The 22,736-nt window shown below is 39.6% G+C and overlaps 4 protein-coding genes across 6 annotated transcripts; 2 read left to right on the forward strand and 2 right to left on the reverse strand.

Annotated features, from left to right (window-relative positions):
- Positions 1-871: 871 nt before the first annotated feature.
- On the forward strand, positions 872-5,045 carry mecr (mitochondrial trans-2-enoyl-CoA reductase). Its single transcript, XM_056379880.1, has 10 exons — positions 872-1,182; positions 2,542-2,639; positions 2,781-2,912; positions 2,997-3,140; positions 3,666-3,768; positions 4,051-4,153; positions 4,235-4,308; positions 4,408-4,468; positions 4,570-4,642; positions 4,736-5,045. The coding sequence occupies exons 1-10, from the start codon at positions 986-988 to the stop codon at positions 4,897-4,899; spliced, it is 1,149 nt and encodes a 382-aa protein (XP_056235855.1). The 5' UTR covers positions 872-985; the 3' UTR covers positions 4,900-5,045.
- A 267-nt stretch (positions 5,046-5,312) lies between these two features.
- smpdl3b (sphingomyelin phosphodiesterase acid like 3B) lies at positions 5,313-8,652 on the reverse strand. The gene is made up of 8 exons (XM_056379878.1): positions 8,515-8,652; positions 8,170-8,383; positions 7,794-7,891; positions 7,537-7,680; positions 7,226-7,395; positions 6,594-6,774; positions 6,264-6,397; positions 5,313-6,116 (listed from the first exon to the last, which is right to left on the reverse strand). Exons 1-8 carry the CDS (start codon positions 8,573-8,575, stop codon positions 5,754-5,756), a joined length of 1,365 nt encoding a protein of 454 aa, XP_056235853.1. The 5' UTR covers positions 8,576-8,652; the 3' UTR covers positions 5,313-5,753.
- rpa2 (replication protein A2) lies at positions 8,366-16,219 on the forward strand. Of its 2 annotated transcripts, none has more exons than XM_056379882.1 (9): positions 8,366-8,631; positions 10,147-10,241; positions 10,850-10,951; positions 11,586-11,699; positions 12,269-12,343; positions 14,375-14,491; positions 14,997-15,134; positions 15,492-15,586; positions 15,828-16,219. In XM_056379882.1, exons 2-9 carry the CDS (start codon positions 10,167-10,169, stop codon positions 15,913-15,915), a joined length of 804 nt encoding a protein of 267 aa, XP_056235857.1. In that variant the 5' UTR covers positions 8,366-8,631; positions 10,147-10,166; the 3' UTR covers positions 15,916-16,219. The 2 variants fall into 2 exon arrangements, with proteins under 2 accessions (XP_056235857.1, XP_056235856.1); XM_056379881.1 differs by lacking the exon at positions 8,366-8,631 and adding an exon at positions 9,837-9,964.
- Positions 16,220-16,408: 189 nt separating this feature from the next.
- Positions 16,409-22,640, reverse strand: themis2 (thymocyte selection associated family member 2). Of its 2 annotated transcripts, none has more exons than XM_056379877.1 (7): positions 22,290-22,640; positions 21,458-21,578; positions 20,911-21,051; positions 20,404-20,829; positions 18,711-19,930; positions 18,326-18,443; positions 16,409-17,940 (listed from the first exon to the last, which is right to left on the reverse strand). In XM_056379877.1, exons 2-7 carry the CDS (start codon positions 21,558-21,560, stop codon positions 17,831-17,833), a joined length of 2,118 nt encoding a protein of 705 aa, XP_056235852.1. In that variant the 5' UTR covers positions 21,561-21,578; positions 22,290-22,640; the 3' UTR covers positions 16,409-17,830. The 2 variants fall into 2 exon arrangements, with proteins under 2 accessions (XP_056235852.1, XP_056235851.1); XM_056379876.1 differs by having other exon boundaries at positions 16,409-17,943.
- Positions 22,641-22,736: the final 96 nt, after the last annotated feature.

Raw genomic sequence — 22,736 nt, forward strand, 5'->3', positions numbered from 1 at the left:
CATTAATTACAACAATAAAGTGGGTCTAAGCAGAAAGTGGCACCAGCATTTTAATAGTTGAGCTGGTCAAGATGGACTTAATTTGAACTATGTCTTATTTAGTACTGAGAACTTTATTCTCTAAGCCATGCTTTAAATGTTCAATAGTAATATGTTTTGAATGTAAAATATGAATCAACAAGGTAACACATGACTCTAGCTGTCAAACAGATGTAGTTATAGTAGATGTAGATGCAGCCCTACAGTGCTTCCTTTTGAAATGTAAAGAAGTGGAAGTATAGGTGGAGGCAAACCGAAGTAGAAGTAAAACATCCACAAAATTTCACTCACCACTGTTGACTCACCATAGAATGCTATCACAAAAGTTAAAACAGTCATATGGTTACATTTTAAATACACACTGTACTTTAAGATGTACATGTGATCACCATAATTAATATAAATCTAAGCACACCGTATATAATGTATCTAGACATGTTAACATGAATTGACTGTACATAAGCACCCACTTCATACATATAACCAAGAGCAAATAAACAAAAACAGTCATTCCTTGTGTGTGTAAACATAGTTGGCCATCAAAGCAGATTTTGATTCTGATTTTATGGGTAATCGCCTGAGGACACTTTCTGACCTTTCTCTTTTTGACTCAAAGAAGGAAATACATGAGGTATGAAATCCTGAGAAAAGGAGCTTCATAGTATTACATGAAGTGAAATACCAACGAATACAACCAATTCCTCTTTTCTTTCTGCCTGGTAAAAGATAAGAACCCAAAGTACAGTAGGGTACCATGGTTCTAGCTAATAGAGGTACCGGGTTTGTCCACCGGTGGCGCTATTCTCTGTTTATATTTTCAATGACACAACCTCCAATATGGCCGCACAGTGAGAGGAACGCTAGCTAAACTCACAGCTCACCTTACAAATATTATAACATAGTGGCGTTTTTATTTTGATATTTTGAAGTGGACTCATGTTTTGCGATGTTGTTGCCACTTCACACGGTGTGTTTAAGAAGCCAGACAACCTGCAGAAGAAGCTTCGCCTCTGCTCTCTTAAAACTATCGAGGAACAGGGATAATGCTAACGTTTCTCACTTCAGTCATTCAGCTGGACTTTCTGCACAAACATGCAAGACACTTCTGTACAGAAAACACGGAGACCCTTCTCAGACCGTTCAGTAAGAGCATCCGTTTAAATAACATTTAACATGTCGTTTTTGCAGTTGTAATTGTAAATATGTGACTTTTTTCCACGGTTGCATAGAAAATACATCAGGGAAGCGGCTGTACGTTGCTGTTTAACGGACGTGGGTGATTAACCAGACATACATTTGCCATGTCAACCAGTTATTCATCATCCTTTAAGTGTTTTCTCTTTTAAAAGTCCAAAATATTGTTTGAAAACATTTCTGATAAAGCATTAATCTCACCTTTGTCTCGCTCGTCCGAGTAAGTTTTAGTGCAGCGTCTTCTTCGTTTTAATGCGCGCACAAAGTCGGAATCGGCTCATTACTGCCCCCTGCGGTTGGAGGGCGGGAAAACACAAAGACGCAAAGATGAGACTTATGCTTTATCAGAAGTGTTTTCAAACAGTATTTTTCAGTCTTACAAGAAAAAAACTTCAAGAATGAGGAATAACTAGTTTGTTTGGCAAATATACGTCTGGTTAACTGCCCCACCTGTATTAAAGAATAGCACACAGCCATGGCTGGATTACCAACTACGAAAAGTGGAGACCCCCTTGGGCCCCAAAACCCACAGGTGTACTCCATATTTGTTAGAAATTAGCAACACTGAAGTACAGTATCACCTATGACAGGTTCTCCATCCTTCATCTTGTAGCTCTGGTATTGAAAATGTGTCCTGTGTGAATGTCTATTTTTAAGACCTGTGCTTTAAGGTTTTGTTTTATTAAATTGCTAAGTAATTAATCTCACCTTAATATCATGTAAGACTATGAAAACTAGCAAGTGTTCACATTTGAGAGCCTGCGTCAAGCAAATTTCTGTAATTTTTCCTTTAAAAAATACTAGATTAACAAACTTGTTGCAAAATGATAATATATATATGATTTTCTGTGTACTGGTTGGTTTCTGCGTGTCGGGGGAAATAATGAAAGTGACATGTTCAGTAGGGGTCAGTAGAGGATCAACAACAAACTTTTACAAATCTTTGTGGATTAGGACTTTAACGAACAATTGTCTTTGTTATCGACCTGTTAGATATTGATCTGTTGATTAATCTGTTGATTGTTTTTTTCTTTAATTGTTCAAAATTTTCATTGAAAGAAAGAAAATGCTCATCAAAATTTCCCAATGCCCAAATGTTATATTCAGTTCCTTGTTTAGTGTAAAAAAACAGTGGTAATCAATGTACAGTGACATAAAATAGACAAAAACTGCTAATTCTCACATTTCAAAAGCTGAACCAGCAAAAGTTTGGTATTTTTGTTTGACAAAGGATGCTATAAATAAACCCAACTAGAGTAAACCAAAAAACCATATGGTGGATGAAGACTAGGTTTTTGTGGTTGCCAGGTTGGAGGATGTAGATCTGCCCCCCATAGGTGCAAAGGATGTCCTGGTTAAAATGCTGGCAGCCCCAATCAACCCATCTGACATCAACATGATTCAAGGTAAAAGTTAGTTAGCACTCACACCATAGCATAATTTAAAAGCAGCTATACCAAGAGAAACAAAATATCAAAGAAACAGAACAAGTATTTATTCTTTGTAAGGTGTGAAGACCACTTGTTAATTTAACTGTTTTTTTGCAGGTACTTATGCCATCTTGCCTGACCTCCCAGCTGTTGGGGGCAATGAAGGAGTGGCCCAGGTCGTAGAGGTGGGCAGCCTGGTGAATTCTCTCAAAACTGGAGACTGGGTCATTCCAAAAGATGCTGGTCTAGGTAAATTGCACCTTGATTTACATGGCTCAGACCATGGGGTCACGATTTTGTCTCCTGACATGAATTTTGTGACTGTGTGAAAAGGGACATGGAGGACAGAGGCAGTGCTAGCTGAGAATGATGTCATTTCGCTACCGAATGACATTCCCTTGTTGTCTGCTGCCACTCTGGGCGTAAACCCCTGCACTGCCTTCAGGATGCTCTCTGACTTTGAAGATCTTAAGCCAGGTAATCAGGGCCACACAAAAGGGCATAACATTATTTTTTTTACACATAGTGGAGTAGACATATGAGGAGTCATTTTACTTTACTAATGTTCCAGTCCCGAATGAAGATGTTGATTAAATTGCTTTTTTAACAACCACATGGGTGAGACCTTGGCCCCCTGCTTGTGGAAACCCAGTAATAATGAAACTACAAATATTTTGAAAGACAATGTTTTAGTGTGTGTGAGTCACTAAAGCACAGGAGACTTTCAGAAGCAGTCAGTAAATTTTAACTGTCTTGATCAGGTTTATGGGTTGGTATTTGGAGCATGAACTTACCTATAGGGTGGAATTCTGCACCTTCAAAGCTCCATGGGAGTTCATTAACCCACAAGCAATGTGGTAGACACATGATGAGAACATGTCTAGTAGTTTAAGTTGCTGAACAGAAATGGAGACTGGAGGATGCAGTTTTCCTGCATAAAAAACCTGCTCTGAAGTAGTTTTAGCCATCATGTGACAATTTTTGCCCATGTTGTGTTTTCAGGTGACACAGTGATCCAGAACGCAGCCAACAGTGGAGTGGGGCAGGCTGTCATACAGATTGCTGCTGCACGAAGAATAAACACTATCAACGTAATCCGAGACAGGTTAACTCAGTCATACTACTCTCATTCTGAAATGACTTGGTTTTGTAGCTGTTTTGTGTAAATAAATGACTTACACTTCAGCTCTCTTTCCTGTTCCTCACTCTCCTTTCAAAAGTCTAAAGACAGTCCTAATCATTGGCTCAGGTTATCAGTCTGTCCCTGAAGGCCATCTGACTATGAGATACTGGGGTATTTTTCTCCTAGGGTAACAGAGAGAGAGTTTTTTGTGTGCTGGAATTTATGAGTGTAATGAACTTCCTCATTGTGTCCTCCCTTTCAAAGGCCAGAGTTCCCACAACTCAGTGATAGGTTGAAGGCTATTGGAGCGACTCATGTGATCAAAGAAGAGACCTTGAGGCGGCCTGAGATTAAGGAACTTTTCAAGGTCTGGTCACATATGGTCATGTGGTTTTGCCTGTCAGTGCATAAACACTGTCCCAACATGCTTCTTTTTTTTTTTTTAAAGACTTGTCCAAAACCAAAACTGGCATTAAATGGAGTTGGAGGCAAGAGTGCAACAGAACTGCTCCGTCATCTACAGTGAGGATGCTGAATAATCTTTGTCAACATGATACAACTTTACACTGCAAAAATAAAAAAATCTAGTCATAAAATGCCAATTTTTTTTATTTATTCCAGGGTTGGAGGCTCTATGGTGACATATGGAGGGATGGCCAAACAGCCTGTTACTGTGCCTGTGGTAAGATGAAATTTGCTATCTCCTCCCAGATTTAACATTAGATCTTACAGAGACATTATTATAAGTTTAGTCAGTACACTTACTAAACTTGGTCTCTCCAGAGTGCTCTTATTTTCAAGGATGTGAAGGTTCGGGGATTTTGGGTCACACAGTGGAAGAGAGATCACTCAAACGGTAAGTCCGCATGGAGTCACCTCTTTCACAGATCAAGTTACTGGAATTAGTCTTTTTAAATTAATTTCATGAGAAACTCCACCTTCTCCTTAGATGAAAGGGTGTTTAGAGCCATGCTGGACGAACTGTGCTCCCTCATCCAGCAGGGAAAGCTCACAGCTCCTGCCTGCACTGAGGTGGGACTCCAAGACTACAGCAAAGCTCTTGACGCAGCTATGCAGCCTTTCACTTCAGCTAAACAGGTCCTAATCATGTGACTTGACTGGTCTTATCAACTGATTGCTACACTGTCAATACCATAGCATATGAATGAAAAATGTGACTGCTACATTATTGTTGATGTGTCAATCAAATGTACTGCTCAACCACATATATTACTCAATAAATGTGTCATCACAGCAGGCTCAAAGTCTGGTATCTGTAATGTTCTGCAATCACACTGAGTTCCCCTCAGTTTACTGGCCGTAATCAAAAACTCATTTAATATTTAATCTTTATATAGTTAGATGAGATAAAAGGAATAATCGTAGAACCAAGATAATGCAGCCTTACCTGTTATGTTCAGTGCATTTAACGGACACAGAGATGAATAAGTGCAATTATTATTAATTATGCTGATATTACCAGTGCATTGATTGTTTCTGTTAAAACAACATTCATACAAGTAAGATTGATTTCTGAGTTTATTAAATAAATACAGCAGAGTTTGACAGGAAAGTTTGAGGAGGGAGAAACATTTGACTAAAGTGTGGATTTGATCCAGAATATCACAGTTGCATTGTATGTACTTAGTTTTTAGAGTGACTGGAAATGAAGTACTCAACCAATAGCAATAAAACAAGGTAAAGAGGCCGCTCAAAGAGATTGCCAAAGCCAAAGGTTGTTTTTTCACTGTTTAATTATATCTAGTGAATGACTCAGTTAAATTACAGATATCCAATAATTTAAAACATGAAGACATGTTGATGTGATGCTAACTGTTAAATCTAGTCATTTGTACAAATATTTACATGACCACAATATACAAAATGCTTGATCTTGAATTTCAGTTTTTCTATTCAATAACTTCCTGAGGCTTCACTAACATATTCATATCTGTGATAGATGATCATTACCGACTGGCTAACACCAGACTTACAGCCACGGAGAGAACTGGCAGCAACCCAGCATGAATGGCAACCGCCCCCTCTTTTTCCAGACAGCATTTATACTTGTTGAAGTCAACCTCTCTGGCTGCACACACGTGGTCAACACGGCAGTCACTGTCACACTCTGTCAGGTCATAGCTGACAGAGTTGAACACATAGTACTTCTGTAGGTAGCAGTGGCTATTGGCAATGCTCTCCAGAACCTGGTGCATGGAAGCTGGGGAGGCGTCTGGCACTCTGAAGCTCTCTGTGAGGCGGTATTCTTTCTCCCAGCGCCCACGAGCAGCATTAGCGCGAGTCAGGTTCAGATAATAAGTCACCACATCCTGAGGGTGTTCAGATAAGTGGTTTAAAAGCAGAAATGAAAACAGAATTTGCTACAGGGCTTTTTCTGAACTTAAGATGTATACTGCAACTTAAAGAGGTTCCTGAACATGTTTGAATGGAAATTACACAGACTGGCACTGACTTACTTTAACAAGAAGTGTTTGGGTGTCATATTCAAAGACACGAATCCCAGGGTTGTTTGCTCCATCCACGACTCCAGGAAGTGTTGTTTTCCACGGTGTGACTCCTGGGCTGAGGAACATTGTACTGATGGGAGAGTCTGTAGAAAGATAAAAAGGAATCCCTGCTGATTTTCCTAATATTACAAATGTATGTATGGCATAAGGTCATGTAAGATCTTGGCTCTTAGTGTGAGCTTCACTGTGCACCCCTGTCAAATCAATCAACACTGATGCAAAACAAGGGGAAGAGTTTGTCTTAGTTGTAGTGGTAGTATCATAATAGAATGATTTTACCCTCTGTGTTGTAGAACATGCGGAAACTATCCGTATGGTGATGGCCAAAGAACTGCCCGAGTATGACGGGGTGATGCTTCTGAATTAAATCCAAGTATTTCTGGTTGAATTTAGGTGTAAACCATGGCTTATTTCTCTTCTTCTCAAAGAAACCTGGGGGAACGTGGCCAATGATGTACACCTGGTAGAGAAACCAATGTAGAGTTAGTTAAAAATTATCAGTTTTCATTTTCTGAGTTCTACTACTTTAACTGATCAATCTTTATGCAAGGCAGGGGGTTAAAGTGAGCCAGAGCAACTAGAAAGAGCTCAACTCCAGATAGTGTCTGGTTGCGATTAAAATTAATCTCTCTCACAACCTGTTTTTCATTATTAGTCATACAGTACAAGAGATTTAAATGGACAGTATTCCTTCTGTTTACCCTGGTAACCAAATGTAAAAAGAGGAAAGAATTACTCATGCAAGGTATTTTTGATTGCTCAGTAGGACTAATTCAAACATGACAACACATTAAAGGCAGGACTGCGGATAAGTGGAAGTCCCTTAAACACCTTACTAATTGTGATGGGGCTCCCACTTTTAAATCCAATTTAACCCCTGTTGCAAAGCACAGATGGACAAGATGCTTTGCCTTCTCTTTGTTGTTGGCAGCTTCAGTAAGAACATGATCAGCCCAGCTAAACTGGCCCGCTGGGTCGTCCATGTCCGTGGTCAGCTTGTTCTGGTCATAATAGAGGTTAGTGTTGAGGACCAGCATCCTGAAACCTGTTCGACTCAGCAGCTTTTCTGTGTAATATCCACCTGCAGAGGAGGAACATTGTAGAAAACACATGACATGTGCTTCAAAATGTATAATTTGTGAAATTGTCATAATTGGATTTGTTGATTCTTAGGAGAGCAATCATGCATACATTTGTTAGTATCAGATGAGGCTATTTTCACCTTTTATAAATGTCATTTTGGACTCTGGCTCCAACCAGTCCTGCCACATTTCTGCTGTCTGGTTATAGATGTAGTTTGGGCCTGCAGGGAGCTGGCTCTTGGGGTGGTAATCATGGTTCCCCAGGGCAGGGTACACTTTAGTGTCTGAGGAAGGCAATGAAGAACTTTCATCATTAACGATACTAAATCAATACTAAAACACTCAAATGAATGTTGCTCTATGATGATGATACACAGGATTTTTAACTTAGACTTACTTGGAAAGATCTGTTTTATGATGTGAGTGAGGTTGCTGATAATTTCCAGTACTTTGGCTTCTCCCAGATCCTCATTGGGTAGATGTGGTGTGTCATCTCTGAGAAGCAAAACACATGTTGTTCAAAATCGGCTTCTCCTTTTTAGTTTAAGTATTAAATGTTGTAAGAGGCAGTGATTGAGAGGAAGTGATGAGAGGGTCCGGTCCACGAAAGTACAGTAGGAATATACAGTAGTTCTTTATGGTGAACTACGCAGCATTCTCTTGTTGTGCCACTAGTACATGGTATCTCGTAAAAAAAACACCATGATTACGAAGCTGGACTTGGGACTTAACACAAGGCAATTATCCATTCAGTATAGAACAGACACATATACCCTGTCCACACGATGAAGTCCGGGTCTGGCAGAATATCCTTCATGGCATACACAGAGGAGTTGATAAGATGCCATGGCGAGTCACAAGCGTAGTCTCCAAATTTCCCCGCATTCACTGCGGGTCGTTTACCGCTTGATGCGCACACCAGTTCAGGGGTGTCGGTCAAATTGTATGTATGGTCCAAATGCAGATCCGTGATGTGCCAGAAGTTCCCTGGATATACATATGTATATATAAAAAAAAAACATGCGTAATTGCACACACGAAGTTATTCCAGAAAAAAAGCTAGGAGCATTTGAAGAAACATTTCCGTGTATTTTTGGTCTTTTGGACACTTAACCCACCTGACAGCGTATGGGCCTCTTTGAAAAGCAGACAAGACAGGAGCAGCTTCACTGCGGACATGCTGAACTCTTAGAAGAAAGCAAACATCCGACAAAAGTGAAGTCTAGGCTTGAGAGGTAAGTCTATAAAGGGCAAAGCAAGATAAGATACAGCTATTCATGACGTATCTTTGGCTTGAGGGTAGTCCATTACTCTGCAAGAGAGACGTTTTATATATGGTTCCCTAACTCTACTGATAAAATTTCAAATATAAAACGAACAGCCTATCTTCGATAGCCTAATATGGGCTACACCTTTCTTATTATTAAGAAATTCAAAAGTCAGTGTGCATAATGAATTAAAAGGGATAAATATCCCCTAGATTAAGAGAGTTTTGGCAGCAAGCCCAGAACACATCTAATGTAGTGTAAACTCATAGACTATAAAGCAAATAAAAGCTAATTATAGGCTACATATTCAAGATCACCATAAATAGGCATCAGAGACAGTAATCTGGGTACTTGGCGAATCCTTCCTCATGAACTGTTTTTATTTAGGCTCAAGATAAAATCAGTAGGCCTATTTTTACAGTTTCAAAAATAGCATCTTACACTTGACCTATAAAAGTTCACACCGCGAATGGATGCATGTTTGTTTTCTTTAATCAGTGTGGTAATGTATCCATTCTTGTTACATTGTAAAATTTACACTGGCTTGAGGTGCGTATGCTGCCTTCAAGTAATGCTCGTACTTTCTGTATCTGAGGTTGTAATTTAAGAGCAAATATGTGTCTTTACAGCTGATTTTTGACAGTAAGATGTTAATACAGGGGAGAAGCATTTAAAAGGTAGGTAGACATTTTAGAATTCCAGACTTGTCAAAGCTTGAGGGTATATTTCCTCCTATATTTTACTCAACATTATCCAGTACTGTGTGTAACGTTGCCTCGATGGAGTACATTGTTAGTGAAAGCAATATTTCCCACAGCACATGAAGGCATCAAAGCCCTGGCTCACCGCCCTGCTTGTTAGACTAGTGTGAGCCCCGAGCTTTACCTCTCAGGCACTCTTTCTACAAAGCTGTACAGCGCCCCCAGTAAATTATATCATCCAAAATGTCAGATGACTACACACTATTAGTATGGTTAGGGCCGTAGCTGAGAGTCGAGCGCGCCAATCATTGCGACAAATGTGGTATACACACACACACACACACACACACACACACACACACACACACACATACAGAGATTGAGGCCCGTCTGACAAACGAAAACCAGGGCAAAAACATTGGTCACGTTGAAGATTTCGCGGGACTTCCGCTATGCGCATGCGCTGTATATTGAGTTTGGCGCGGGACTTCCACACAAGTAAGACGTCTAAAACCTGCGTGCTGTTGTTGCCCCTGCTCCAGTGTCAGTAATATCGATTTTATTAACTTAAATACAAGGTGCCAACATGTGGAATCAGGGTGAGTTTAATTTCCACTCTGTTGTGTTCATAAAGTGGTCATGTTGTTTGACTGCAACTAACGTTAGCTTGAATATGAACGAACTCCTTTTTGTTGTTGTGTCTTGGCTGGTAGTTAGCAGAGTCGTGTGTGGTGTAAACACCGAGTTAAGTCAACTGTCACTGCCTTTTTGTTTTTTCCAGGAGGGTACAATGAGTCCAGTATGGTCGGGGGTTACACTCAGTCTCCAGGAGGTTTTGCATCACCGGCTTTATCCCAGGGAGGAGAGAAGAAAGGGGTCTGTACCTCTCTATAATCCACTGGAAGCTTGAAACAGATTTTATTTATCAATCTGTCTATTTAGCCCCTCTTTCCCTTTTACACATTTGCGCAAATATCCCTGTGTGTTGATGTAAACACTGAATTACAGTAGGATGGTGAGGCACAGCAGTCAACCTGTGTGCAAAGATGTCCTTGCTGTAAACATTAACAGCAGTTACCCCTTTGGCTACCAGGAGACATTTGTTAGGAATGCTGTCGATTTGAGCAAAAACTAAAATTAACACGTTATTTATTTTTTAACTACATCCATTAATCAGTTTTCAGTAGCTTCACACATGATGGAGATGAGACAGTGGGCTCCTGGTCATGCGTCTTTGTCCCCTGGACCAGCAATCTATACATGGGTCCAGGTCACATTAATAGACTATGTTACAAGGAATTATTGTCATACACAGCTGTGAAGCACTAACAAAAATATGACATGTAGTCCTTTGTTTTCTGCCATTGTTTGACCAGTATGACTGTAAAAGTGGTATTCAATTACATTCTATGGGGTATTAAAAAGTCTTGTTAAAAGATGAAAATTGGGGAACCGTGCAGAAACCCTGTGTGTGTATTTTACAGAGAACCCGTGCGACACAAATAATCCCCTGCACAGTGTCTCAGCTCATGTCTGCTTCCCAGGCTGATGAGACCTTCAAAGTAGGAGATGTGGAAGTTGCCCAGGTAAGATGGAACTAGCAAATTTTTGTTTGAGAAATGACTTTAATGTTTAATCCATTGTCATTTTAATTAATTAATTGATTCATTTACATTTCAGCAGTTAAGACCTGTCTGTATATGCTGTCTGTGATAGGACCTATCTTCACAGTGCTGAAAATAAAAATAAAAAACCTTGGCGTGTTTGCGTTTCTTTAAAGCAAACACAAGATGTAGCGACAGGGCCCCTGCAAAATAATGTCAGAGAGGAACTTATTTTGAGGAACATTTGTATATGCAAAGGTAGAAACTATTTTTAAAATGGCTAATTCTCTGTAACTAAAATGGCAAAGAGGTATGTCAACTGTGTGATTGCACAATCCACATTTTCATCAAAACTTGCATGTAGGTTGCTAGCTCTGAAGTTAGTGCCGTTTTTTATATGATCGTTTAAATGGTCAAAAATATAGAAAAGGGGCTTGAACCCACAACCTGCATTGTTCATATAATTCTGAAGGAAACACTTCTTTCGTGCCATATGTAGTAATTCAAGTGATAATAAAATACAGCATATTGTTACACACCTTAATTAATATGTAGTCATTTAACTTTCCCAGTTGCTTTGTTCGATAACAGATCATGTTCTTTGTCTTTCTCGTAGGTTACCATTGTGGGTGTCATCAGGAGCACAGACAAATCCATGACCAATATCCAGTACAAGGTCGATGACATGACAGGTGCTCCCATGGACGTGAAGCAGTGGGTAGACACAGAGGTTAGTGGGTGTCATTTTACCTTTGTCCACACAATTAAAAATAAATAAATAAAATATTCTGCTGTTCTACTTATGCTCACATGTGAGAGATGTATATGAACCGTTAAAAAAAAAAAAAAAAAAGGTGATTCTTCAACCACCTAAAACAATGCATTATTTTATGGATGTGAGATCATTTGATGGCATTGGTATGATAGTTCAGAGTATACTCATTACTGACCATCATTTCTGGGTAACAAATGTCACTTCCCATCTCAACTTTGTCGGCAAATTGAGGAAGTTTTGAGTCACACGCATGGTACAAATGAAAGTATACACATTCAGAAACATAAAATGATCAGGTTAAACAACCATAGAGTTACACATACCAGCATGAATTACGAATGTAAGATCAAGACCCAGAGCAAATATAAAGTGTGAGGTTTGGTAATAATCCCACACTTTTTGCTACAAGTAATAACTGACTCCACTGGTTCTCATTGAAAACTTGAAGCTCTATCAGGTTTTTGTTTGGGACATTACAGAACTCAAATCTGTTAGTGATTATTCTGTGATTTTTATTTGTTCAGGACCCCAGTGTTGACAGCACTGTCCTGCCCCCAGGCACGTATGTCAAAGTTTCCGGCAATCTGCGATCCTTTCAGGTGAGTTTAATGTCCTAAAATCCTCTCCATAGCACCCAGAAACAAATTGGGACTTAGCTTTATTTATCTCCCTTGCGAGGAGATATGACCATAGGAAATTTAAGTTGCTGGTACATATACAGTGGGGCAAAAAAGTATTTAGTCAGCCACCAATTGTGCAAGTTCTCCCACTTAAAAAGATGAGAGAGGCCTGTAATTTTCATCATAGGTACACTTCAACTATGAGAGACAGAATGGGGGGAAAGAATCCAGGAAATCACATTGTAGGATTTTTAATGAATTAATTGGTAAATTCCTCGGTAAAATAAGTATTTGGTCACCTACAAACAAGCAAGATTTCTGGCTCCCACAGACCTGTAACTTCTTCTTTAAGAGGCTCCTCTGTCATCCACTCGTTACCTGTATTAATGGCACCTGTTTGAACTCGTTATCAGTATAAAAGACACCTGTCCACAACCTCAAACAGTCACACTCCAAACTCCACTATGGCCAAGACCAAAGAGCTGTCAAAGAACACCAGAAACAAAATTGTAGACCTGCACCAGGCTGGGAAGACTGAATCTGCAATAGGTAAGCAGCTTGGTGTGAAGAAATCAACTGTGGGAGCAATTAGAATTAGAAAATGGAAGACATACAAGACCACTGATAATCTCCCTCGATCTGGGGCTCCACGCAAGATCTCACCCCGTGTAGTCAAAATGATCACAAGAACGGTGAGCAAAAATCCCAGAACCACACGGGGGGACCTAGTGAATGACCTGCAGAGAGCTGGGACCAAAGTAACAAAGGCTACCATCAGCAACACACTACGCCGCCAGGGACTCAAATCCTGCAGTGCCAGACGTGTCCCCCTGCTTAAGCCAGTACATGTCCAAGCCTGTCTGAAGTTTGCTAGAGAGCATTTGGATGATCCAGAAGAGGATTGGGAGAATGTCAGATGAAACCAAAATAGAACTTTTTGGTAAAAACTCAACTTGTCGTGTTTGGAGGAGAAAGAATGCTGAGTTGCATCCAAAGAACACCATACCTACTGTGAAGCATGGGGGTGGAAACATCATGCTTTGGGGCTGTTTTTCTGCAAAGGGACCAGGACGACTGATCCGTGTAAAGGAAAGAATGAATGGGGCCATGTATCGTGAGATTTTGAGTGGAAAGCTCCTTCCATCAGCAAGGGCATTGAAGATGAAACGTGGCTGGGTCTTTCAGCATGACAATGATCCCAATCACCGCCCGGGCAACGAAGGAGTGGCTCCGTAAGAAGCATTTCAAGGTCCTGGAGCGGCCTAGTTCAGTCTCCAGATCTCAACCCCGTAGAAAATCTTTGGAGGGAGTTGAAAGTCCGTGTTGCCCAGCAACAGCCCCAAAACATCACTGCTCTAGAGGAGATCTGCATGGAGGAATGGGCCAAAATACCAGCAACAGTGTGTGAAAACCTTGTGAAGACTTACAGAAAACGTTTGACCTCTGTCATTGCCAACAAAGGGTATATAACAAAGTAATGAGATGAACTTTTGTCATTGACCAAATACTTATTTTCCACCATAATTTGCAAATAAATTCTTTAAAAATCAGACAGTGATTTTCTGGATTTTTTTTTTTTTTTTTTTTTTTTTTTCCTCTTCTCATTTTGTCTCTCATAGTTGAGGTATACCTATGATGAAAATTACAGGCCTCATCTTTTTAAGTGGGAGAACTTGCACAATTGGTGGCTGACCAAATACTTTTTTGCCCCACTGTTAACTTGTTTCACAAGTTCTATATTTTGGAAGTGTTATTCACATTTATAGCTTATGTATTTGTTGCCGTGTTATGCTTCTAAATTTTACTGCTGTTCTGTTTGAGACGGCCGTGGTATGCTGACCAACATGGTTTTTGTTTGGTTTTAATGAAGTAAGTGTATGAGATTAGGAGGATGTTTCCCAAATCTGACCCCTCCCTTTAGTTCCTCTGTGAATTGTCTGAACTTTATCTTTTTTTTTTCTTTTTTTTATGATTCACTGAGCGTTTCGGTGTTTGTCTTCCTGTCTCTAGAACCACAGGTCTGTCGTGGCGTTCAGTGTCAGACCCCTGGAGGATATGAACGAAATCACCTCACATATGCTGGAGGTGGTCCAAGCGCACATGGTGCTCAGCAAACCTCAGAGCATGGTAATATATCATCAGCATTAACCACAAAAAGCCTTTTAGTGTTGGTTGCAACATAGCGTGGTAGCCCAGTTAACTATTGGTTCCGATGAATACTACTTATGTTAGGGAATATCTCATTTAAGTTAGTGCAGAGAAACCCAACACAGTATAAATGAAACCACTAGTTAGTTTGTGTTGTGCTCGCAGTACTGCTGCCATAAGTTCAATGGCAGAGTCAAATGTATTCACTGACAGTGAAAGCACACGTTTGGGTTGGTCGGAGGCAGATGAAGGTAGTCTGTTTATTGTTGGTGCAACTGACAACAGAAGACCCCAGCCCAGTTAAGACAAGAAATCCAGCTGTCTTTTAAACTGGAATAAATTTCACTCAATAATTTATTTTAAAAAATAATAATTTTGGTATGAAATTAGTAATAAGTAAATAAGTATCTATATTTAAAAATGTCCCTAACACTGTTACCAGGAATTGCATTGTGAGCACAATTTAGTTCCGTTTCTCTTTCAGATGGGGACTGAAGGGGGAATGAGCAGTAACGCCACACCCATGTCTCGGCCAGGCATGGGGAGCATGGGGGGGGTGACAGGGGGCTATGCAGGTGCTAACGACATGGCTAACAATGGGTTAAGTGGAAACCAGAATCAGGTGAGTCTAAATGACAGATTCATGTTGGAATTTTACAATTCACTACCTTAAGAGAGGTTGGCTCCATTATTATGCAGGTCGGTGCAGTGGCCTCATATACAAGAACTAACTAGATATAAAAATTGTCAGTGGGTTAAGACCAAAGCTTTTTTTTTTTTTTTTTTTTCTTTATGCACTACCAGACAGAACATTTTTTCATTTACTTCCTGTGTTATTATAACTAAGAATAACATGGTAATGGCATACTCATGATGGTTTCACAATAAGCTAAGTTAGTAGAAGTTAGCAGAGTGCAAAAAATGCTTCTATATTTGTAGTTTGACTCACAAGTTTTAATGTATGTCTCCATCTTTCAAGGTGCTGAGTTTGATAAGAAGCTGTCCTGACGCACAGGGCATCAGCATTCAGGACCTGAAGCAGAGACTCAGTGGCATGAGTCTGGCTGTTATCAAGTAATAGAATTTTATTTAATACTAATTCAAATTTTCTTTTTCCGATCCATCATTTGTTTTCTTTTAATTGTGAAGCACCTATCTGTCTTTGTTTTGAACATATGAAGTTCATCCTCTACTCAAATGTCACTTTGACCGATCATGTAGGATTATTGTGAATGTGTCCAAAAGTGAGCTCCTCAGTAGAGAAAGTCAAAGTGCTGCAGAAATATGATTCACATTTGTCTTTGTGCTCTAACAGGCAAGCAGTGGAATTTCTAAGCAACGAAGGTCACATCTTTTCCACCATTGACGAAGATCACTTCAAATCAACAGACAACGACGATTAGACACTTGACCTTCCCAGCACCAGTGGGGATACTTATTTGACCTTTCTGAACTCTGATCACTCCTCTGTTTAGTTCAAAAGCACATCGTTTATATTCGATGACTGTAGATTTACACATCCTGTAATCCCGGGTTTGCTTCTGCTTTTTTCCTAGTCCTAAAAGTGTTGCTACTAAAGCTGTTAGCAGGTAATACTACTGTCCACTGTAAATCATTTTGTAATTTTAAATATTGAAAGCAAAAGTACTGGATTTATTTTTGTCTATGTAACTTACTTTTGACAAAATTAAAAAATAATTCAAAATACAGTTTGGTCGGCTAACAGCAACTCTTTTGTCTCACAATTTATAACATTATGAAATGCTTATGAAATATTTTTCCAACAAAATAAAGGTAATTCTTAATATTATAGTCTGTACGGTTCACTTTTCCACATTTTGTTGCATTAAACCTCCATTTCAAACAACTACTCCCTTCAATAATCACACAGCCCCATAATGAACAAGCAATTTTTTGCAAATTTATTCAGACTTAAATACAACAATTCATTTACATATGTATTCTCATATTTAGCCATGCCACAACAAACTGAATTTAGCATGTTATGCTTTAGATGTTTGTCTTTACTTGACTCCAAGTGAGTCCACCTGTGTCAAATTCAGTTGACTGGGCATGATGCAGAAATATAGACCAACACATCTGTCTGAAAGACATGACAAAATTTGAATAAAGGAAATAGGTCTGAGTACATTCTGAACTTTAAGAGATGTCTTTGGTACAAAATCCACCTACAGACAAGTTAAGCTACGATGTCCTTGTAAGATAGTACACAAAATGAACTCGTATATTATGTTGTATATTATCTCTTTGGCAGGAAGCTTTTCACATTCATTACTCAACAAGTTTCAAAACCTATATACATTTTTTTGGGAACATGTTCCCAGTCCACAGTATATAACTGAAATGAGAATACTTCTATCATGGAATCTTCAATGAAATAAATAAAAACAGCATTTGACATAATGTGCGGCACCTTTTTGTACTCTCAGGTCATTAGTTTGATGTGGTGGGAGACAACGCTTCTGTTACTGCTTGCAATAGAATGCATGACGACGTGAGAAGCAGCAGTCTCCTTTTTGTCGCCACTGTGGTTAACTGTTGCCTCCCAGCAAGGACTGACTATTAGCTGTTTCTGTTTAGAGTTTGCATATATACACGGAAGGAGTTTGACATATACAATAAATGCTTATACAATAAAAAAGTAACCCATTACTACCTATGCAAAGCTTATAATTTTTGTTGTGAGATTAAGAGGTGTTGATTCAACATTGGCAATTTTAGGCAGTTTTGTGTATTCTTGTATTATACTGTAAAAAGTTGCTTATGTTTTATTCTAGAATGAACCATATAACTGTTTTGTATTGCACAATATAATTCTATTATTTACAAAACTACAAGTTACAGCCCCCAAAACTACCAAAGAATTAAATCAACACTTTTCTGACAAGTTTGAACAAGCTGTACGAAGGTAATGTATCATATTCCAACAAATACTACGATAAAGGCAGCATTAGTTCAGCCAAAGTTTGAGTGGTATACTGTGTAATAAAGCAGGGAAAACCTTGAAGAGGACGGAGTGGGTTGAGCTGTTAACTGTGCTGATCATGTGCTGGTTGAGCAGCTGATACAAACAACAGGGCAACCTGCTCCATTTTTCTCTATTGTACCACGAGTCACCAGAAGCTCCTCAGGGTGCTTTAAATCTTGCAAACAATCTCAGGGGTCCTAACAGGTGTAGTATACTGTCAGGAGTTTATAGCTGAATAATATAGAGCTTAAAAACTGCAGTACAAGGTTTTCCTTTACTCATTCTTAAATTCAGTTCCCACAGCTCATTGTTGTATGAGAATGTGATTCTTAGTAGAACATGACATTCTCTTGTGCTTTCTTCATCATTGTTGCAAAATTATCATCCACCATTTCATAGTCGTGGTCACTGTCCTCATCTGCTACAATGTCACATACCGCTGCTAGGGAGAAAGAAGCATACGTTTATCAGTTAGTGCAACTTGTATACACAGTACTCTATTTTTTCTTTCTGTGAACAAATCCAGTGAAAAGACTATGTGGACAAAATATGATAATAGCTTAAGAAGTTACCCTGCCTTTTTAAAACATTAAACTATATATTTGTAACCTTCATCTAAATATTTTCACTTTCAGCTTGAACATATGGGCTTGTGACTGAGTGCTACATACGTATAAGATAGAAAAGTAGAAAAGTATTGTTGGTTTTGGATGACATCAGAATTTACAGAGGAATAACATGAGACATAATCTTTAAGTGTGACACGGATGGTGACACACTATTTCACACATACACTGTGAAATAGTCTGAAGAAAGATTTTCACCTATTTTCAAAGATTCCTCCATTTTCACGTATGTGTTTGGCAGAGCTTTGCTCGTTGTCATTTCAGGTGCTGAGTGCTTTCGGGGTACAACTGGTGGAGGCTGATCATCAAAGATAACCTGCACAAAAGGAGGAAGTCAAAAATACTCTGTTTTATTACACGTATGAGTTCTTTACCACAGCAAAAAGTGGAAGCATCTTGTGTTTTGCATAGTGTTTGATCAGTGTGAGATTTCCTGAAAGTTGAAATGTGAGAAAATATCTTTCTTACACAGTTGTCACACTGGTTTGCTTCACTGAATAACTCACGTTAAAACTGACACTTTAACCACAAGAAATTCTTAATACCTCTGAAACTGTACTACATGCTCAAAGGTCATACTTACTGGAGGTGGGGGAGCTGGGGGTCTTTTTTTGCTATTTAAAGTTAAACTGGCAAACTCTTTGGTTGGTACACTTTTATCCGGTTGATGTTTGGATTTGCCTGCCTTGGGTGGTTTCTTTAAGGCTTTTGATGATTTTTTTGGAGGGTCTGAAGATGACAGATTTCGCTTTGGTGGTCGAGGAGGAGGAGCCTCATCTGAGTTCCCCTGTTTGCGAAATTCATAAAAGAATGTGTCTGTCACCTCAGTAACCCTATCCACATGGCACTTAGGGGGTTGGTCGCTGGGCCATGGCAGGGGATCCTTGGTGAAAGAGACAGACATAGTGAGCCACTGGGTTGGGATCTCGAAACAGTGGTCTGGCCTGTGTGGAAAGCTTGCCTCGATGGTGGGCTCTAACATAGACCCCTCTATTCTGAGACATGCAAACCCAACTAATGGATCAGTCTCGAGTTCAGTGTCACGGCTCACCACTTTAACATCCAGCGGCAAACTAAACCCTTTACTCAAGTCCTTGAGTTTGTACTTCTTGTTATCAGAGAGTACCTCCACAAAGTGACCCTGCATGTACAGAGGCAGAAAAATCTCCTCCTTCTCATTCTCCTGCTTGGCCTTCTTTTCATCATCATCATCATCATCATCCCCATCATCCTCCTCTTGAAGACGCTGACATAAAAGAGCCTCAACGGACTGATTCTGTTCCTCGCTGCTTCCACAAGGCAACTCCATCCTTTCCAAGCGAACAACCTTCAGCTGTTCCCCCACACTGAGACCAGGCAGGCCCTCTTCCTCAACTTCCTCACAGTTCCTTGTTACACTGACCGTCAGACCTGGTGCCTGGACTAAAGCAACATATAGCTCATACACAGAGTTAAACTCTCTTGGCCGCCTTCGAAATCGTCCGCCATATTGCTGAGACACCAGAAAGTACTGCTGTGCCTTCCGGCTCTTCAAGCTCGATAACAAAACCATCGCTGAGGTTCCTTTTTTGTGAAAAACCAGGTGCTCATTTTTGCTAAGTTCTGCTAGCCAGCTGCACTTGAATGGAGGGCGGGTCTCTGGGCCTTCCAGTATCTCCACTACTGTAGGGAAGGATTCATCAGATTGGGAAAGGACCTCTGTCAGACTGAGTGGTGTCACAAAATTTATATCTTTGCACAGTTCAGTGACGTCGATCACATCCACCTCTAAGCTGGACGGGAACTTCAACACATTCTTCCTTACTGTACAAAAAAAAAAAATAAATGTGAGAGGCAATATTATATTATATATAAATGTAGTGGCAGCACTAAATTAAATGAACTTGAACACAGTGAATAAAAGTAGCAATACTGTGTTAACATACTCAATATAACAAGTGTGTATTACATTATAACACAGTTACTGTTTATAAGTGAATTTTTACTGATTTAGAAGTTGCTCATGGTAGTGCTGTTTTTTACGTTATATACTGTTAGTTTGATATATAATAATGCATCATATTTAATGAGCTCATCATTGGTTTTTTATCTAAAATCTTAATCAGTATATCAACTATTACAAATATGCTAACTATGACAATTTATTGCGTAATTTACACACACAAAATGATGAACATGTATGCAGATATGTAAAAAAGAGCCCTTTGTATGTAAGATCCAGATAATTTGAATTACTTTTTAAAATTAAAGTAAAAGAAAAACAAAGTTATTCTCACAGTGCATGATGGCGTGGACTTGGTATATTGGACTCAGGATAAATGGCTTGGCACTTTTGCTGGGGTTGTTGAAGCGAAACCTTCGACTACACAGGGACGCAGAGGACATGATGTCCTTCAGGGTAAAGCACTCCTCGCTCTCACACTCAAAGAATTCCCCTCGGGAAGAAAGAGGGATGCACACTTCGGCTGAAGCTTCCTGCTGTCCTCGAATATGGCAGCGGACCTGATCCTCGTCACCCTCACGCCGCTCTACGGAGAGCACAGTCAAAGCTTTCCCGGCCCCCAGTGTTAAATTTCCAAAGATCATCTTGGAGCGGCTGGTGAAAGTGAAGGGAAGGCAGGATTCCAGGCCAACAGGCCTCAGGCTCACCATCTCTTCTACGGTACTGTATGGCATCTCCTCTGGAACAACCTTGAACAATTCTGAGAAACAAATATGTGTCAGTGGTCAGCAAAAAAATCTTTATCTGTTCTCAAAACAACCTTGATAAAGCACAAACCAACCTGTGTGGTTAATAGGCAACTCAAACTTCTCATTGTTGATGATGTCTTCAAAGCTTACTGATATGAGCTCAATACCAATGACCTTTATTAGATCTCCAGTAGAAAAGCACACTTCACTCCCAGAAATTTCATATATAGACCCTGAAAGAGAAAGTAAGAAAAAGAGCAAAAAAGGAACAAAGAAAAAGATCACGATTCAGCAAAGAGCAGATACATCAAGCACAAAAAACGTTTTCTTATTTTTCTACGGAACACAATCTTACATACTCTGATCTGAAATATTTCTATCAATCAGGAACAGTACAAATATATCAACTGAAACAAATGCTCACTATTTTATTTGGTTTGGGGTTAAGAAAAGACTGAATCCTGTATACTACATAGATATAAATGTATGCAATTGATACAGACAGACATGATACAAAATCCAGACATGTTCCAATTTGTAGCGATCTAATCTCCTCAAGTAGTTTCTACTCTATTCATCTTTGTCCTCATCTACACTCACGGTATCAGTTCAGAATCACTGAAATAACAAAACGCCTACCTTGGAAATAGACTCCAGAGCAAACCTGTAGAATTTTTGGCAGACATGTATTGTCCAATGATGCGATTAATTGTTGAAGCGGCAAAGCAGTTGTGCCTGCCATCACTGCTGTCTCAGTGCGCTGTGATCAAAAATGAAGGCAGACAGCAAATGACAAACACAGCATAAAAGGAGGGTGCTTTGTCAGTCACAAACCACAAAACTGAATGAGGAAGTCACTGGAGCTGTGTGCATAATGCTTTCTCAGATGAAGCTCTTATACTGTTAAATTGTGGAAGAAAATGTTTCTGCCTGTTTTTACGTATTCTGAGCTATTTGTGCTGTATAAACTCTGATATATACCATCACCCATGGAAAATAGACCAAGACACTCGAAGATGAAATCTGCTTCTTTATAAGGAAATGTGTTAGCACATGTGTGTGTGGGAGCTGCAAATGTGCACTCCATTCTCAAATACACAAAATCAATTCTCTTTCAACATTGTTACAAGGTCTAAAACACCCAAATCCCCCTCATGTTGTTTCTGTATGCCAAGCAGATGGACAAGTTGCTGGTCTGGCCAAACACAAAGTTTTTGTATCATGTAGCAACTATGTGGACAGATTGCACAGGACTGAATAGAAAATCTCCCCAGCTCTGTCATACAGCAATGATGCCAAAACACAGAATTAATGCTTGATACTTGATAGGAAGTACTGAAATGTTCCACTCAGCCATGAGCTCTAGGAAAATTTAATTTTAGCGTATTTGTAATTTTAGTAAATGTATCTCAAAGCATCAAAAGCCTATGACACATCCTTCACACAGCAAATGTCTACTCAAACTACTTACTACAAATGGTAGAGAGAAAGAGTGCACCTTCACTTCCTTCTGTTGATCTGCACTAGAATACACTAAGCATCCTCTCGCCTCTGTGACTTGACGCGGCTGCCCCTCACTGCATCTCTCGAAACTCACACCGCTTTCTGAATTAACCCAGCAGCAGCCACAAAGATGCTGCTTGGATTACTTGAGGTGTTTCCCCCCTTTTCCATGATCCAGAGTGGTATGCCATGTCAAACTTTGATATATTTAAAGAAAATGAAAGTAAGCTGGTCTCAGTAACCAGAGTCAGAGCACAACACACTCATTTGGTGAATGGCTTGTGCAACAAATATAAACTTCTGAGAAACCTGCGGTGTTCAGGTTCTCAGACCACCAGCCCTTCACCACAGCAGGAATCAGGTGCATTTCAAAAAACATCTTTTTTTTTTTTTTTTTACACAGTTTTTTTGAGTC

Source organism: Seriola aureovittata, chromosome 7, assembly GCF_021018895.1.
Source record: "Seriola aureovittata isolate HTS-2021-v1 ecotype China chromosome 7, ASM2101889v1, whole genome shotgun sequence".
Classification (NCBI taxonomy): Eukaryota; Metazoa; Chordata; class Actinopteri; order Carangiformes; family Carangidae; genus Seriola; species Seriola aureovittata.

Bases quoted from the DNA above. Each gene is read 5' to 3' on its own strand.
- mecr (XM_056379880.1), top strand. From the start codon at position 986: ATGTTGTTGCCACTTCACACGGTGTGTTTAAGAAGCCAGACAACCTGC. The intron at 1,183-2,541 runs GTAAGAGCATCC...TGTGGTTGCCAG, and splicing joins GACCCTTCTCAGACCGTTCA to GTTGGAGGATGTAGATCTGC. The intron at 4,469-4,569 runs GTAAGATGAAAT...TGGTCTCTCCAG, and splicing joins AGCCTGTTACTGTGCCTGTG to AGTGCTCTTATTTTCAAGGA.
- smpdl3b (XM_056379878.1), bottom strand. From the start codon at position 8,575: ATGTCCGCAGTGAAGCTGCTCCTGTCTTGTCTGCTTTTCAAAGAGGCC. The intron at 8,384-8,514 runs GTGGGTTAAGTG...ATGTATATCCAG, and splicing joins AGAGGCCCATACGCTGTCAG to GGAACTTCTGGCACATCACG. The intron at 7,681-7,793 runs GTAAGTCTAAGT...TGCCTTCCTCAG, and splicing joins CATAAAACAGATCTTTCCAA to ACACTAAAGTGTACCCTGCC.
- rpa2 (XM_056379881.1), top strand. The intron at 11,700-12,268 runs GTTAGTGGGTGT...TTATTTGTTCAG, and splicing joins AGCAGTGGGTAGACACAGAG to GACCCCAGTGTTGACAGCAC. The intron at 15,135-15,491 runs GTGAGTCTAAAT...CCATCTTTCAAG, and splicing joins TAAGTGGAAACCAGAATCAG to GTGCTGAGTTTGATAAGAAG.
- themis2 (XM_056379876.1), bottom strand. From the start codon at position 21,560: ATGGCAGGCACAACTGCTTTGCCGCTTCAACAATTAATCGCATCATTG. The intron at 19,931-20,403 runs GTGAGAATAACT...TTTTTTGTACAG, and splicing joins AGTCCACGCCATCATGCACT to TAAGGAAGAATGTGTTGAAG. The intron at 17,944-18,325 runs GTGAAAATCTTT...CTTTCTCCCTAG, and splicing joins GGAGGAATCTTTGAAAATAG to CAGCGGTATGTGACATTGTA.